We start from the raw sequence: 14,926 nt of genomic DNA on the forward strand, positions 1-14,926 counted from the left end.
GCTCCTGCTCTTCACAACTAGAGAAAAGCCCATGCAACAATGAATTCCCAGAACAGCCAAAAATAAAATTAAATAAGTAAATAAATACATTTTTAAAATGCTTTTATCAAAACTATGGTCATATTATTTCTTTTTTACATGTCCTTGATTATTGGTAACTCTACCATCAAAATAGTTGGAATTATTAATAATTATTTTTTATTTCCTCATTGACTTGGCATACCACTAGGCTCTTGATAAAGAAAATTTAAAAGGGTCACATGGGTGAGAGAACAATCAAGAATTTTAGAGTTAAAGTGAACTGGGTTCAAATCTTGGCTAAGCCACTGTGATTTTGAGCAAATTGTTTTACTTCTGATCATCATGACATTTTTGAGACGGTGATAACTGCATCACAGTGTGTAATGAAGACTATTTGACAAAATATACTGAAAATACCAAGATTAGTACCTAAAACAAAGCCAATGTATACATATATAATTCTTTGTATATGTTATTTCTAAACTGACCATCCATTCAGAATTGAACTTCCTGGGAGAAATTGCTTCTCTGTTTGTCTCAGGGAGAGGGTTCAAGAGTGGAAGACACACACAGAGCAGGATAAAATCCAACTCATGGCCCAAAATACTTAATAACTAGAAAAGATGAAAATGCCTTTTAATAAACTCAACTATATAAATATTTATATTTATAAAAATAACTGCTGGTAAGAAAGTGAGTTCTAATGACTATATGACCCAAGAAAATCTATAGATTCAATGCAATCCCTATCAAATTACCAATGGCATTTTTCACAGAACTGGAACAAAAAAACTTCAAATTTGTATAGAGACACAAAAGACCCCAAATAGACAAAACAATCTTGAGAAAGAACAGAACTGGAGGAATCATAATCTCTGACTTCAGACTATTCTATAAAGCTACAATAATCAAAACAGTATAGAACTGATACAAAACAGACACATAGATCAATGGACTATGATAGTAATCCAAGAAATAAACCCACATACTTATAGTTAATTAATCCATGACAAGACAAGAATGCACAATAGAGAAAAGATAGTCTCTTTAATAAGTGGTGCTGGGAAGACTGGACAGCTACACATAAAAGAATGAAATTAGAACATTCTCTAACACTATTATAAAAAATAAACTCAAAATGGATTAAAAACTTAAATGTGAAACAGATAATATTAAACTCCTAGAGGACGGCATAGGCAGGACACTCTTTGACAAAAATCACAGCAATTTTTTTTCCTTTTGATCTTTCTCCTAGAGCAATAGAAAGAAAAACAAAAATAAACAAATTGGACCTAAACAAACATAAAAGCTTTTGCACAGCACAGACAACCATAGCAAAAAGACAACCTACAGAATGGGGAAAAATATTTGTGAAGGATTTGACCAACAAGGGATTAATTTCTAAAATATGCAAATAGCTCAGACAGCTCAGTATCAGAAAATAAATAAACAATCAATCAAAAAAAATGGGCAGAGGACCTAAACCGACATTTCTCCAAAGAAGATATGCAGATGGTCAACAGGGACAGAAAAAGATGCTTAAAGTCAGTAGATCTGGGTGTGAAACCATGTTCTCTCAATCACTAGTTGTGTGACTTTGGGCAAGTCAATCTACTTCCATGAGTCACAGTCATTTGTAAAAAGCAGGACAGCAATAAGATTTACTCCATAAACTTTGTGGTGAGGATTAAATAGGTTAATGTGTGTAAAAACCTAGCAGGATATGTGTACCCAACATGCACACAATAAATATTTCACTGCTACAATATACTGACTTGTCAAGCTCAGTGAAGTTCTGGGGCTACATGCTGATCTCTGTAGGTTTGAAGAAGGGACATTTGACTGATTCCTATAAACAAAGTTAGATGCTAAGAGAACATTTTAAAAAGTGACTCAAAATGTATTTTTAAAACAAACTTTAATTTATCCCACATGCCATTTGGAATACAGTAATAAAACAAAGAAAAATAATAAATTCAGTGTGACCATCACTATAAATGATTACAAACAAAATCTGTTTGCAGACATAAGCTCACTGACCAAGAAAACCTTGTGTTAAGGTTTACAAGAGAGTGAAGACTTGAGATTTGGCTGGTCACAGAGGGGACATTCAAAAGGAGGAATATGTGCAATATTCTTTTTTGAATAATTTCCCTTTTTCCTAGAATGAAACAAGTTTCTCACACATTTATTATTTTAACAAAATCCAGACAACTCATCTTCCAGTGTGTACTTGTTCTGTGATCTTTAATCTTTCAATGTACATTTTTAGACCCTAATTGTTCCTATGCACAGACAAAATGAATGGGATGATAGAAGTCCCTTAAAGTGGAAAAGAGAATACTGATTTGTTTAAAGGCAAATGTCACATACCAAATGATCTTTATCATACTGAGTGATATTTACAAGAGAAAACTAGAACCAAGCAACTGAAATGTTTCTCTACCCAAAAAGAGCAGAAGAATGAACATCACAGAGCAAGTACTGCACATCAATTCAGAAAAGAATTTGATGCCAAAATAAGGTAATAAACTGCTCCACTGACTTTCTCCTTTTGTGGCTTTAGTATTTACAGGAGTCAATTCTTGGCGCCTGAAAATGGGCTGTGAACACCGGAGCCCTGACTGCTCACAGGCCTAGCTCCTTTGACACAACGAGATGAACCAGCTCTTCAAAGACACAGATATGGATTCACAGAGCATCCTCGGTTTCTCCTTTGCTTCCTTCCAGGCCTGTGTTCAATTCTAATGGCCTGGAAGACTCCTCCATTAGAATCTCATCTCCCTGCCTCCCGCCACTTTCCTTGGTCTCTTCATGGATCAATTGTGGTAGGCAGTCCTGCTCCGTGTTACTCCAGACGTAGCCAGGTAAAGTCACGTGGCTGTCGGGCTGTCGGCTGGCTTGTTTGGCTGCTTTGCCTGAGATGAGCACCACGCGCGTGCCGGCCGCCATCTGCGACTGACTGCTGGTGCTGTGCGTCAACGTGGTGAGCACGGAGCCGTATCTGTGGCCGCCGCACGGGGGCGTCCTTTTCCAGTCCGCGGAGAGATTCCACCGACTCCACAACTTCTTCACCTCAGACTGAACCTAAACGCCACAAGGACCATTTCATGCATCAAAAACCTTCAGAGGCCCTGCAACCTTATTGGATGGATATGTGCCCTGACTTCATTGATAGTAATAATCACTAAATTTCCACTGTATACCAGGGACTTTACATATACAGTTGACACTTCAACAACACAGGGATTAGGGATGCCCACCACCTGCAGCTGAAAAATTCCCTATGAATTCTCAGTTAGCCTATATCTGGAGTTTCACATGGGTGGACTCAACCAACCCCAGATGTGTGGTACTGTAGTGCATATATAGTGAAAATGTATATTTTCAACTCTGTATTCTCTCTCAATCTCTTCCTGAGAGGTGTTATTACTGGAGATGAGCAAACTGAGGTTTAGAGAGAGGCAAAAAGATGTGTCAAAGGTTAGTGCTTTAATAGAAGTTGAAATGCAGCCAGTATAAATGGCTCATGGGAGAGGGAAAAAAAGGGGTCTGGGCTGGAGGAACAATATGGATACATAGTGCCAGCTGAGGCTGTGGAAGGGCATGGAAGCTGCTTATCTGTAAATGGAACTGTAAACCTATCACTCTGCACAAGCATAATGAAGGAGAGAAACCAGGAGGAGGACTGGACTATGAAAAGCGGGCACTGCAAGGGCATTCTTAGCAGGGTAGGGCTCTTGTTCCCATTCTTGCTGCTGAAGATTCCGTTCTGCTACTGCAACTTTCCAGAAGGGAGCTTTTTGAAAGTTCCATGGGAAGCAGTAGAAACCTGATAAGCTGACATCACCTAGAAGATTGGTACCATTCTTTCTCTCCAGGCAATTCCTAAATGAACTGAAATTGTCCCATCACCATCAGGTAGTTTTAAAAATGTCACAATGTTCTAATGGGTTATTCCCAGAGAGTTATATTTGATTTTCTTATAGAACTTGAAATTAAATGTAAGTTGAAGCACTGACTGGAATATGATGTTCACTGTCCTTCCAAGTATCAATTTGCATTCCAACAAATTGGGTTTCTGACATCAAGGTCTGCAACTGAACTGACATTGAAAAGTGCTGGAAGAGGAAGACCTTGGCTTATTTACATCAATTCTTACTTTCTCAAAATAATTTATGATAAAAATATCTCCTTTCTCCCTGCCCATTCTTTCCTGTAACCCCTGGAGATTCTAAAGAGATTCAGGTCATATTGTGATAGCAATTTATACTCAGAGTTAGACCTACAGGAGGTCTGGGGTTCCTTCAAACTTACCTCTCCATTGCAATAGCAGTAGATGAGAGACACAAAGAAACCCTGGAAGAGAAAATAGAATGTTTTAATTAATTAATTTTAATTATGAAGATTATAGCACTAAAGCATCTTGTGTCAAAATGCATATGTTGAAAAACAGGTTTTTTTTTAATGATTCCTCCAGAAAATTATACAAGTTATTCTCTCCTAATATTTCAAAATCCTTAAATATACATGAAATTTGTCTGAGATCTTTCCTTAGTATCAAATTAACCAAATAAATAAATAAAATACTTCAGGATACATGAATAACTGATTTTTATCATGTTAATTTCATGTTTGCCTTTCAGAATCACCGAACATCCCCTAGCTGGTAAGTGAAATTTATATACTGTGAATGTTGACAACTATAGGCATAGGGTATATTATAGCGAAAACACAAACTTTTTTTTCCCACTCATTCAAAAATATTTGTTGACTTTACACACTGTGAAATGTTCAGCGTTACAGAGATAAACAATTTAATCAAGACAGATAAGGTCCCTGTTCTCTTACAGCTTATATTCTGGAAGAGAATACAGATGAATAAAATATAAACAAATAGCCACAGAGAAAAATGTAAAATGATGAGATAAAAGACTATTCAGGCAAAACAAGTGGTGTTGGAAGAGAAGAGTGGAGAAGATCTATCAGAGGGGGAACTCAATGAAGACCTCTCTAAGAGGGTGACATTTAAGCTGATTTGAGTGAGAAGAAGCCAGACAATATGAGTATTAGAGGGAAGAGCATTCCAGGCAGAGAAAACAGCAAGTACAGCCCCTGAGGCAGAAGTGAACCTGAGGAATGGAAACTGTGGGTGAGCCAGTGTGGCTCAGACCTAGTGGGCAGCATGGAACATGGTGTGAGGTGAGGCCACAGCTGGGCAGGGTCCCTGCACCGTAGGGCTGTGCACACAAGGAAACAGTGTTTGGATTTCATTCTGACTGCAATGAGAAGCCTCTGGATATGTTCAGCTGATAAGTGACATGGTCAGATTTATCTTTAAGAGTCTTCAGACTATTCTATGAATACTAGGTTGAAGGCAGGAGGTGGCAGCAAATGAATAGCAGGAAGAAAAGTTAGGAGGCGTGTGTAGCCGTCCATGTGAGGGATGATAGTATCATGCTTTCTACTGAGACCAAATGTATGGAAGCAACCTCTTCCTCTTTCTTGTCTCCCCTTCCCTTTTTTCCCCTCACCTGCCTATGCTGTCTTTTGTTTTCACTGATTTCCATACACACACACAGATTCCTGCTCCAACGGTGTTACATATGTTACAGAAATATGCTTTCTTGTCTCACAGCCCAGGCTCCTGCTGTGGTAAGAGGTTAACCTGACCTCCGCAGGATAGAAAAGTACAGGTGCCAGAAAACAGCCCCTTTCCTGGCCCTTCAGAGACGGGTGGGTGGTGCATGAAAGTCAGAGAAGAGGCAGAGAAATGAGCTTGCAATTTGGCAGCATCGGAGGGGGGTTGGAGGAGCGGAGGTGGAGAGGAGGGCAAAATATAGGAATCACATTACTAGATGGCACTCTCTACCTGAAAGGAGTTGAAAAACAGCTCACAGTGCATCCGAATCTCCCACCCCAGCCCCGCAAAGGAATGGGGCAGACACACGAACACGATGTAATGCACACCAAAGACCAGCACCAGCACCAGTGTGGATTTGGCAAGTTTCCTGGAAGAGAACAGCAAGTCTTTTAATTAGTCAATATAGAGTGCTCTTCTGTAGACACTGGAGAAGGAAATGGCACCCCACTCCAGTATTCTGGCCTGGAGAATTCCATGGGCTAGATAATCCATGGGTCACAAAGAGCTGGACACGACTGAGCGACTTCACTTCACTTTTCTGTAGACATGTGCATGCTAAGTTGCTTCAGTCATGTCCAACTCTTTGAGACTCTATGGGCTGTAGCCAGCCAGGCTCCTCTCTCCTCGGGATTCTCCAGGAAAGAGTACTGGAGTGGGTTGCCATTTCCTCCTCCAGGGGATATTCCTGACCCAGGGATCAAACCCACATTTCCTGCATTGCAGGAGGATTCTTTACCACTGAGAACTGGGGAAGCCCTCTGTAGACACAGCTTTCTGGAAAAAAATAAAGCTTAGCAGGACTGCTGCTGCTGCGCTGCTGTCACGTCAGTCGTGTCTGACTCTGTGCGACCCCATAGACGGCAGCCCACCAGGCACCCCCATCCCTGGGATTCTCCAGGCAAGAACACTGGAGTGGGTTGCCATTTCCTTCTCCAATGCGTGAAAGTGAAAAGTGAAAGTGAAGTCGCTCAGTCGTGTCTGACTCAGCGACCCCACAGACTGAAGCCTACCAGGCTCCTCCGTCCATGAGATTTTCCAGGCAAGAGTACTGGCGTGGGTTGCCATTGCCTTCTCCATTAGCAGGACTAACAGGGACTAATTTCCCCATCTCTGCCCCACTGCTGCTGCTGCTGCTGCTGCTGCTGCTAAGTTGTTTCAGTCGTGTCCGACTCTGCGACCCCATAGACGGCAGCCCAACAGGCTCCCCTGTCCCTGGGATTCTCCAGGCAAGAACACTGGAGTGGGTTGCCATTTCCTTCTCCAATGCGTGAAAGTGAAGTTGCTCAGTCGTGTCCGACTCTTCGTGACCCCACGGACTGCAGCCCACCAGGCTCCTTCATCCATGGGATTTTCCATGCAAGAGTACTGGAGTGGGGTGCCATTGCCTTCTCTGCTCTGACCCACTACTTCTGCTAATTTTTCCCTGTCTCCCTCTTCTTCCTGTTACTTCTATTCTAAATCAGGCAGTTTATTCTCACTTCCAGTGATTACTATCCCCTGAAAGAAGTGAAAGTTGATCAGTTAGGTGACTCTTTGCAACTGCGGACTGTAGTCTGCCAGGTTCCTCTGTCCATGGCACTCTCCAGGCAAGAATACTGGAGTGGGTTGCCATTTCCTTTTTCAGAGGGTCTTCCTGACCCAGGGATTGAACCCAGTTCTCCTGCTTTGTAGGCAAATCTCTTTACCGTTTGAGCCACCAGAGAAAAGCACAATTATCCCCTAAGTCTTTCTAATCTCATTTATACTCTTTTTGCTTAAAGGATACTATTTTCATGAAATTGTAAAATGCCTTTTTTTTTCTGTCCTAAATCTTCAGCTTCAATGTTTGAGATTTAAGAAGTGGCTCTTTCTCTAAGAAATATACCTCTTTCTCTAAGAATCATTTAATACCCCAGTAATCTCAATGTAAAGTCAATCCTAAAGGAAATCAGTCCTGAATATTCATTGGAAGGACTGATGCTGAAGCTGAAGCTCCAATAATTTGGTCACCTGATGGGAAGAACTGACTCACTAGAAGAAACTCTGATGCTGGGAAAGATTGAAGCCAGGAGGGGAAGGGGACAGCAGAGGATGAACATAAGTTTCATGTTAAGTCGATGGACATAAGTTTGAGTAAGCTCTGGGGAGTTAGAGATGGACAGGGAAGCCTGGCATGCTGCAGTCCATGGGGTCACAAAGAGTCAGACACAACTGAGCGCCTGAACTAACTAAGACAATCTCAAAGGACTGTAACCTTCCTTCCCTCACTAGTCTTTCCTTCAGTGTTCTTCCTTCCTTTCGTCCTTCCTTCCTTCTTTCCTTTCTTTCTTTCCCTACTTACTTATTTTTTTTCTTTTTGGAGGTAAGCTGACTACTCTATCTAGTTTCAAAGATAATCCACTCTTTGTTCTCACCAGCGTTTTTCAAGTCTCTTGGGCAACTTTCTACTGAAAGTATAATTTCACATCATTCAGAAATAAAGGAAATAATAGCTTTTATTCAGAACTAGTAAGCATCTTTCAAACACAAGTGCACTTTTTCATTTTATGAAGATTGAAAGGCTACTTACATTTTTCCATCCTTTGACCTTTGTCTTCACCAGTGGGATGTGACATGGGACAAGCTATACTAGTATAGCATGCACCCTTTACTATAAATGCTTAGGCACAATTTACAGTACCACCACTTCCACCGTACTGAAAATAACTGGAGCTAGCAGCTGATCACTCGCTCATACTGTGCGTCCTATTCTAGACCTCGGTCCATCTGTACCTGCAGTCTTTTCTGCCTGACAGTAAATGCTTCCTACATGGTATAGGGGAATGTTTGTGAGACAAGATGGAAATGCTGGCTATGATTGCTTCCTTTCTGTGTCTGAGATAGCATTTCATGACAACGTGAGGCAGAACACTGCAGAAACTAATCCACATGCTCCTGACCAGTGGGTGTATATGTTCAGTTGCCTAAAAGCCACTTCCAGAATGACTTAGAACCTCTGAAATGATCATTGGGAGAAACAGACATAGTCTTAAAATAGTTTGATAATAATTATAAATACTTAGGATATTCCTGGTGGCTCAGACAGTAAAAAATTTGCCTGCAATGCGGGAAACCCAAGTTTGATCCCCGGGTCAGGAAGAACACCTGGAGAAGGAAATGGCAACCCTCTCCAGTACTCTTGCCTGAAGAATCCCACGGACAGAGTAGCCTGGTGGGCTACAGTCCAAGGAATCACAAAGAGTTGGACACAACTGAGTGACTAACACTTTCATATTCATGCTGCTGCTAAGTCACTTCAGTCGTGTCCGACTCTGTGCGACCCCATAGATGGCAGCCCACCAGGCTCCCCCGTCCCTGGGATTCTCCAGGCAAGAACACTGGAGTGGATTGCCATTTCCTTCTCCAATGCATGAAAGTGAAAAGTGAATAAATACTTAATTTGTCCTTTTTTCCAACAAAGACTGAATAATAGACCTCCTTCAATCAATACATTTGAAAGTTCTTAAAAATCAACTATTTGGGAGGTGCCAATTTGATGGGAAGGCTTCTCAGATGGCACAGTGGTAAAGAATCTACCTCCTAGTGCCCGAGAGGCAGGAAAGGCAAGTTCAGTCCCTGGGTCAGGAAGATCCCCTAGAGAAGGATACGGCAACCCACTCCAGTATTCTTGCCTGGGAAAATCCCATGGACAGAGGAACCTGATGGGCTACAGGCCATAGGGTCACAGAGTCAGACATGACCGAGCGCACAACACACACAGTCTGATGGGCAGACTGGAACCAATATAGCAAATACACTTTCTTGATTTTTGTTGTGTGTGTGTGCAGTCGCTAAGCCCTGCCTAACTTTTTGTGACCTCCTGGACTGTAGCCCACCAGGCTCCTCTGTCCATGGGATTTCCCAGGCAAGAATACTGGAGTGGGTTGCCATCTCCTCCTTCAGGCGATCTTCTTGACCCAAGGATAGAACCTGCATCTCCTGCTTGGCAGGTGGATTCTTTACCACTGAACCACCAGGTAAACCCTGGTTACAAAGTTTATTATAAAATCCCAATGCTAAGAACATATTTTTAAAAACATACTTAGAATTTAAGCACATGGTAAGGTTTGTTGTTATTTATATTTTCCTAAAATATATATACTTTTCCGATAAATAGCACAATTAAACCAAACAAAAATACATATTCCCAATTTAGTCTCTTAGAGACATTTCAGATCAATTGATACCTGTCCTTTAGTCTAAATAGTAACCAAAATATCTTCTTTTATGGATGTCTGTCCTGGAATTACCTGTATTGTTTTCTTGTGTCATGCCCAACCACATTGGTCTCCCAGATTTTAGTAGCCAGAACTCTAACGGTATTCAGAAACAGGATAAAATTCAGCTGAAAAAGAAGATAATATTACAAAGAATTATAACTTAGTCTTCAAGTCGTTTGCAAAAATTTACATAAATTGAACTTCTTTGTATTCAAAGACTGAAAATTACTGATTCTGTAAATGTGAATGAGGAAACCTCAGATAAGATATTAGAAAGATAGTGATTCTTGATTTGCCCTTATGATAACACAGAGAAAATTTCAACAACACTAGAAATCAGAAATACCAGAGGATAATCTGCCAGAGTCCATAGGGGATTTCCAGGCCAAAGTTTAGATGAAGTTCTGTGGAAGACTGGTTAAAGTTACATATAAATGTAACTGACTGCCTTTTCAAAATGAATTACCCATTTCTGTATCTATTTTAGGGAGAATAACAGGGTTGCTTTGGGGATGCTGTCTCTTCTATGATGTATGAAAAGCACTGGGTGAAGTATATATAAGGTTAAGGGGGCGGGGGGGAAAGCCAGGTAAGATGCTGTAAGAAAAGGTCCCTGTGTTGGCAGTTAAATTGAGATATGAGCACCACCAGAGACAATCAAGTTCTGGCTTTAAAAAGGAGGGAGTGAGGAAAAGATATTGGACATTTTTTTATGTCCAAGGGCCTCAAGGATTAGTGAAGAGGTCCAAAATGAAAAAGAAGGAAAGATCTCCAGGTCAGGGTTCATAAAGAGGTGGAAGCCCAAACCCCTTGGGTCCCTTCATTCAAGATGTCTATAGTCCAGGAAGTGCCAGTACTCAGGAATAATGGAAATGTGGGTTACCAAGAGTGGGTTTGTGTTAACAGCTCAACGGGAGGACCTATCAACTCTGCATCCAGGGATGACTTATCCTGCAGAGTCTTCAGTCCTTTCTGGTATTTGGAGAATTTCGGTTATTGGGTGATTTATGTGCCCCATTACCCAATCGAGTTTATCATCCGCATCAGCCCTTACCATTTTTGCCATCCTACCACTGACTACTCCATAGGCAACTCTCACCAATTTCACAGTTTCCCACAAGAATTGGGGGTCTTGAGCCCCATATCCTAGAGAACAAACAGAGCTATGCTGTGAACTTGTAGAATAAGGATGTCTTCAGGTTAATAAGAGCTACTAAGTATTGAACACTCTCTCTAGTTTAAATGTTCACATAAATATGAGACAGGCATATTTATTATATATAAACAAACTCTAGCTCAAGGAGGTTAGCTGATTTAACCTAGACTACCCAGCTACCAGCTGGAATTTGAACCAGGTCTGTATGAGTCTGTAATATGGAATTCCTAACCATTATCTTTATTTTTTAATTAAATTGAATTTTTTAATTTATTGAGGTAACATTAGTTTATAACAATACATAAGTTTCATGTATACAACGTTATATTTCAGTTTCGGTATATACTACAGCATGTTTAACATCAAAAGTCTGTTTCTATCCTTCGCCTTTACCCCTTTCGTCCTCCTCACCCTCTTCCTCTCTGGTAAACTCTGTATCTAAGTATTTGTTTTCATTTAGTTTGGTTTGCTCATTTACTTTGTTTGAGGGTTTGTTTTTTTTAATTTTTCTGTATCCCACATACAAGTGAAACCATGCAATATTCATATTTCTCTGTCTGACTTATTTCAGTCGGTGTAATTTCCTCAAGGTCCATCTGTATCACAGATGGCAAGATTTCACCTTTATAGCTGATTTATATTCCACTGTGTGCTTGAGTGTGTGTAGATAAATATAGATATATAAGTATCACATCTTCTATGTCTATTCATCTATCAGTGGGCACTTGGGTTGTTTCCATATCTTGACTACTGTAAAAAAAAAAAAATGCTGCTAGGACTATAGCGGTGCATATATCTTTTTGAATTAATGTCTTTGCATTCTTTGAGTAAATAGCCAGAAGTGGAAAAACTGGATTGTATATGATAGTGCTATTCTTCATTTTCTAAGGAATCTCAATACTGTTGCCATAGTAGCTACACCAATTCACATTCTCCACATTCTCTCCAACATTTCTTATTTCTCCTTTTTTGATAATAGCCATTCTAATGGACATGGAATGACACCTCACTGTGGTTTTGATTTGCATTTCCCTAATAATTAGTGATATTGAACATCTTTTTGGTGCTTGTTGATCATCTGCATATCTATTCAGCTCCTCTACCCATTTTTGTTGTTGTTGCTGGTTAGTTGTGTAAGTTCTTTATATGTGTTGGATATTAGTCCCATTATTAGAATAATGATACATGATTTATAGGTATTTCCCCCATTTGGTAGGCTGTCCTTTTTGCTGCTGATAGCTTTCTTTGCTATGCAGAGGCTTTCTAATTTGATATAGTCCCATTTGCTTATTTTTGCTTTTGTTTCCCTTGCCTGAGGAGACAGACCCAGAAAGAAATTGCTAAGATCCATGCCAAAGAGCATACTGCTTATGTTTACTCCTAGGAGTTTACGGTTTCAGGTCTTACATCCAAGTCTAATCCACTCTGAGTTGATTTTGGTGTATTGTGTGAGACAGTGGTCCATCTTCATTCTTGTGCAAATGGCAATCCAGTTTTCTCAACACCGTTTTTGAAAAGACTATACTTTCTCCATTGCATGTGCTTTGTTCCTTTGTTGTAAACTGGTTGTCAATATATGCATAGGTTTATTGCTGGTCTCTCAATTCTGTTCCACTCCACTGTGTCTGATTTTCAGCCAGTACTATTCTGTTTTGACTACTATAGCCATGTAATAATTTTGAAATCAGGGAGAGAGAGATTTCCAGCTTTGTTCTTTTCTCTCAGGATGTCTTTGGCTATTCAGGAAACTTTTGTGGCTCTATATAAAAATTTTTTAATTTTTATGTTCTAGTTTTGTGTATAATGTCCTTGGGATTTTGATGGGGATTGCATTAATTTCTTTGGGTAATGTAGACATTTTCACAATATTATTTCTTCCAATCCATCAGCTCAGTCTGTTTTTCCATTTCTTTGTGTAGTCTTCAATTTCTTTCATCCTGTCTTATAGTTTTCAGTGTAGATATTATTCACCTCCTTGGTTACATTTGTTCCCAGGTGTTTTATTCTTTTTGCTATAATTGTAAATGGGATTGCTTTCTTAGTTTTTCTTCTTACTAGTTCATTGTTAGTGTATAGAAATGCAACGATTTAGTATATTGATTTTGCACCCTGAAACTGTACTGAACTTACTAGTTCTAACAGTTCTTTTATGGAGTCATCAGGGGTTTTTATGTATAAAATCATGTCATCCACAAACAGCATTAGTTTGACTTCTTCCTTTTTAATTTGGATGCTTTTTATTTCCATTTCTGGCCTAACTGCTCTAGCTAGGGCTTCCAATACTATGTTTAATAACAGTGGTAAGTGTGGGCAACCTTGCCTTGCTCCTGCTCTTAGAGGGATAGGTTTCAGTTTTTCATTGTTGAGTATGATGTTAGCTGTGATTATCATATATGGTCTTTATTATGTTGAAGTACATTCCTTTGATATTTTTATTGAGTTTTTTATCATTGGTGGACATTGAATCTTATCAATTACTTTTTATGCATCTATTGAGATGGACAGGGAGGCCTGGCGTGCTGCAGTCCATGGGATTGCAAAGAGTTAGACACGACTGAGTGACTGAACTGAATTGAGATGATCACATGATTTTTATTTTTCATTTTTTTAATGTGGTATATCATGATAGATTTGCAGTTATTGAACCATCCTTGAATCCCTGGAATGAATATCACTTTATATAATGTATGCTGCTTTTAATATGTTATTGTATTAAGTTTGCTAATATTTTGTTGAGGGTTTTTGCAATATTTTATTGGGCTTCATTTGTTCTTCTTTTCTAGTTCATTTAGGTATAAAGTTAGATTGTTAGACTGTTTGAGATTTTTCTTGTTTGAGATATGCCTGTATTGCTACAGACTTCCCTCTTTAGTACTACCTTTGCTACATCACATGGATTTTGGTATGTTGTATTTTCATTTTTATTTATCTTAATTTTTTTTTCATTTCTACTTTGATTTCTTCTTTGTTGTTGTTGTTCAGTTGACTGATCATGTTCAACTCTTTGCGACCTCATGGACAGCAGCACAGCAGGCTTCCCTGTCCAGCACCAACTCCTGGAGCTTGCTTAAACTCATGTCCATCGAGTCAGTGATGCCATCCAACCATCTCATCGTCTGTCTTCCCCCTTCTTCTCCTGCCTTCAAGTTCCCCAGCATCAGAATCTTTTGTAATGAGTCAGCTCTTTGCATCAGGTGGCCAAAGTATTGGAGCTTCTGCTTCAGCATCAGTCTTTCCAGTGAATATTCAGGATTGATTTCCTTTAGGATTGATAGGTTGGATCTCTGTGCAGTCCAAGGGACTCTCAAGGGTCATCTCCAACACTATAGTACAAAAGCATAAATTCTTTGGCTCTCAGCCTTCCTTATAGTCCAACTCTCACATCCATGCATGACTACTGGAAAAACCATAGCTTTGACTATATGGACCTTTGTAAGCAAAGTAGTGTGTCTGCTTTTCAATATGCTGTCTAAGTTTGTCATAGTTTTTCTTCCAAGGAGCGTCTTTTAATTTCATGGCTCCAGTCACCATCTGCAATAATTTTGGAGCCCAAGAAAATAAAGTCACTGTTTACATTGTTTCCCTAACTATTTGCCATGAAGTAATGGGACCAGATGCCATGATCTTCATTTTGTGAATGTTGAGTTTTAAGCCAGCCTTTTCACTCTTCTCTTTCACTCTCATCAAGAGGCTCTTTAGTTCCTCTTCACTTTCTGCCATAAGGGTGGTATCATCTGCATATCTGAGGTTATTGATATTTCTCCCAGCAGTCCTGATTCCAGCTTGTGCTTCATCCAACCTGGCATTTTGCATGTTGTACTCTGCATATAAGTTAAATAAGTAGGATGACAATATAAAGCCTTGACG

General features: G+C 39.8%; 1 protein-coding gene across 1 annotated transcript in view; it reads right to left on the reverse strand.

Moving 5' to 3' along the window:
- PTH2R (parathyroid hormone 2 receptor) overlaps window positions 2,562–14,926 on the reverse strand; it is a 95,147-nt gene continuing 82,782 nt past the window's right edge. Inside the window, exons 10-13 of the mRNA XM_005676449.3 lie at window positions 9,934–10,028; window positions 5,894–6,032; window positions 4,339–4,380; window positions 2,562–3,108 (exon numbers count right to left, since the gene is read on the reverse strand). Coding sequence (XP_005676506.3) covers window positions 2,713–3,108; window positions 4,339–4,380; window positions 5,894–6,032; window positions 9,934–10,028 — 672 coding nt within the window. The 3' untranslated portion in view covers window positions 2,562–2,712. The remainder of the gene's footprint in view (window positions 3,109–4,338; window positions 4,381–5,893; window positions 6,033–9,933; window positions 10,029–14,926) is intronic.

The sequence above is a fragment of the Capra hircus genome, chromosome 2 (genome assembly GCF_001704415.2).
Source record: "Capra hircus breed San Clemente chromosome 2, ASM170441v1, whole genome shotgun sequence".
In the NCBI taxonomy this organism is placed as follows: domain Eukaryota; kingdom Metazoa; phylum Chordata; class Mammalia; order Artiodactyla; family Bovidae; genus Capra; species Capra hircus.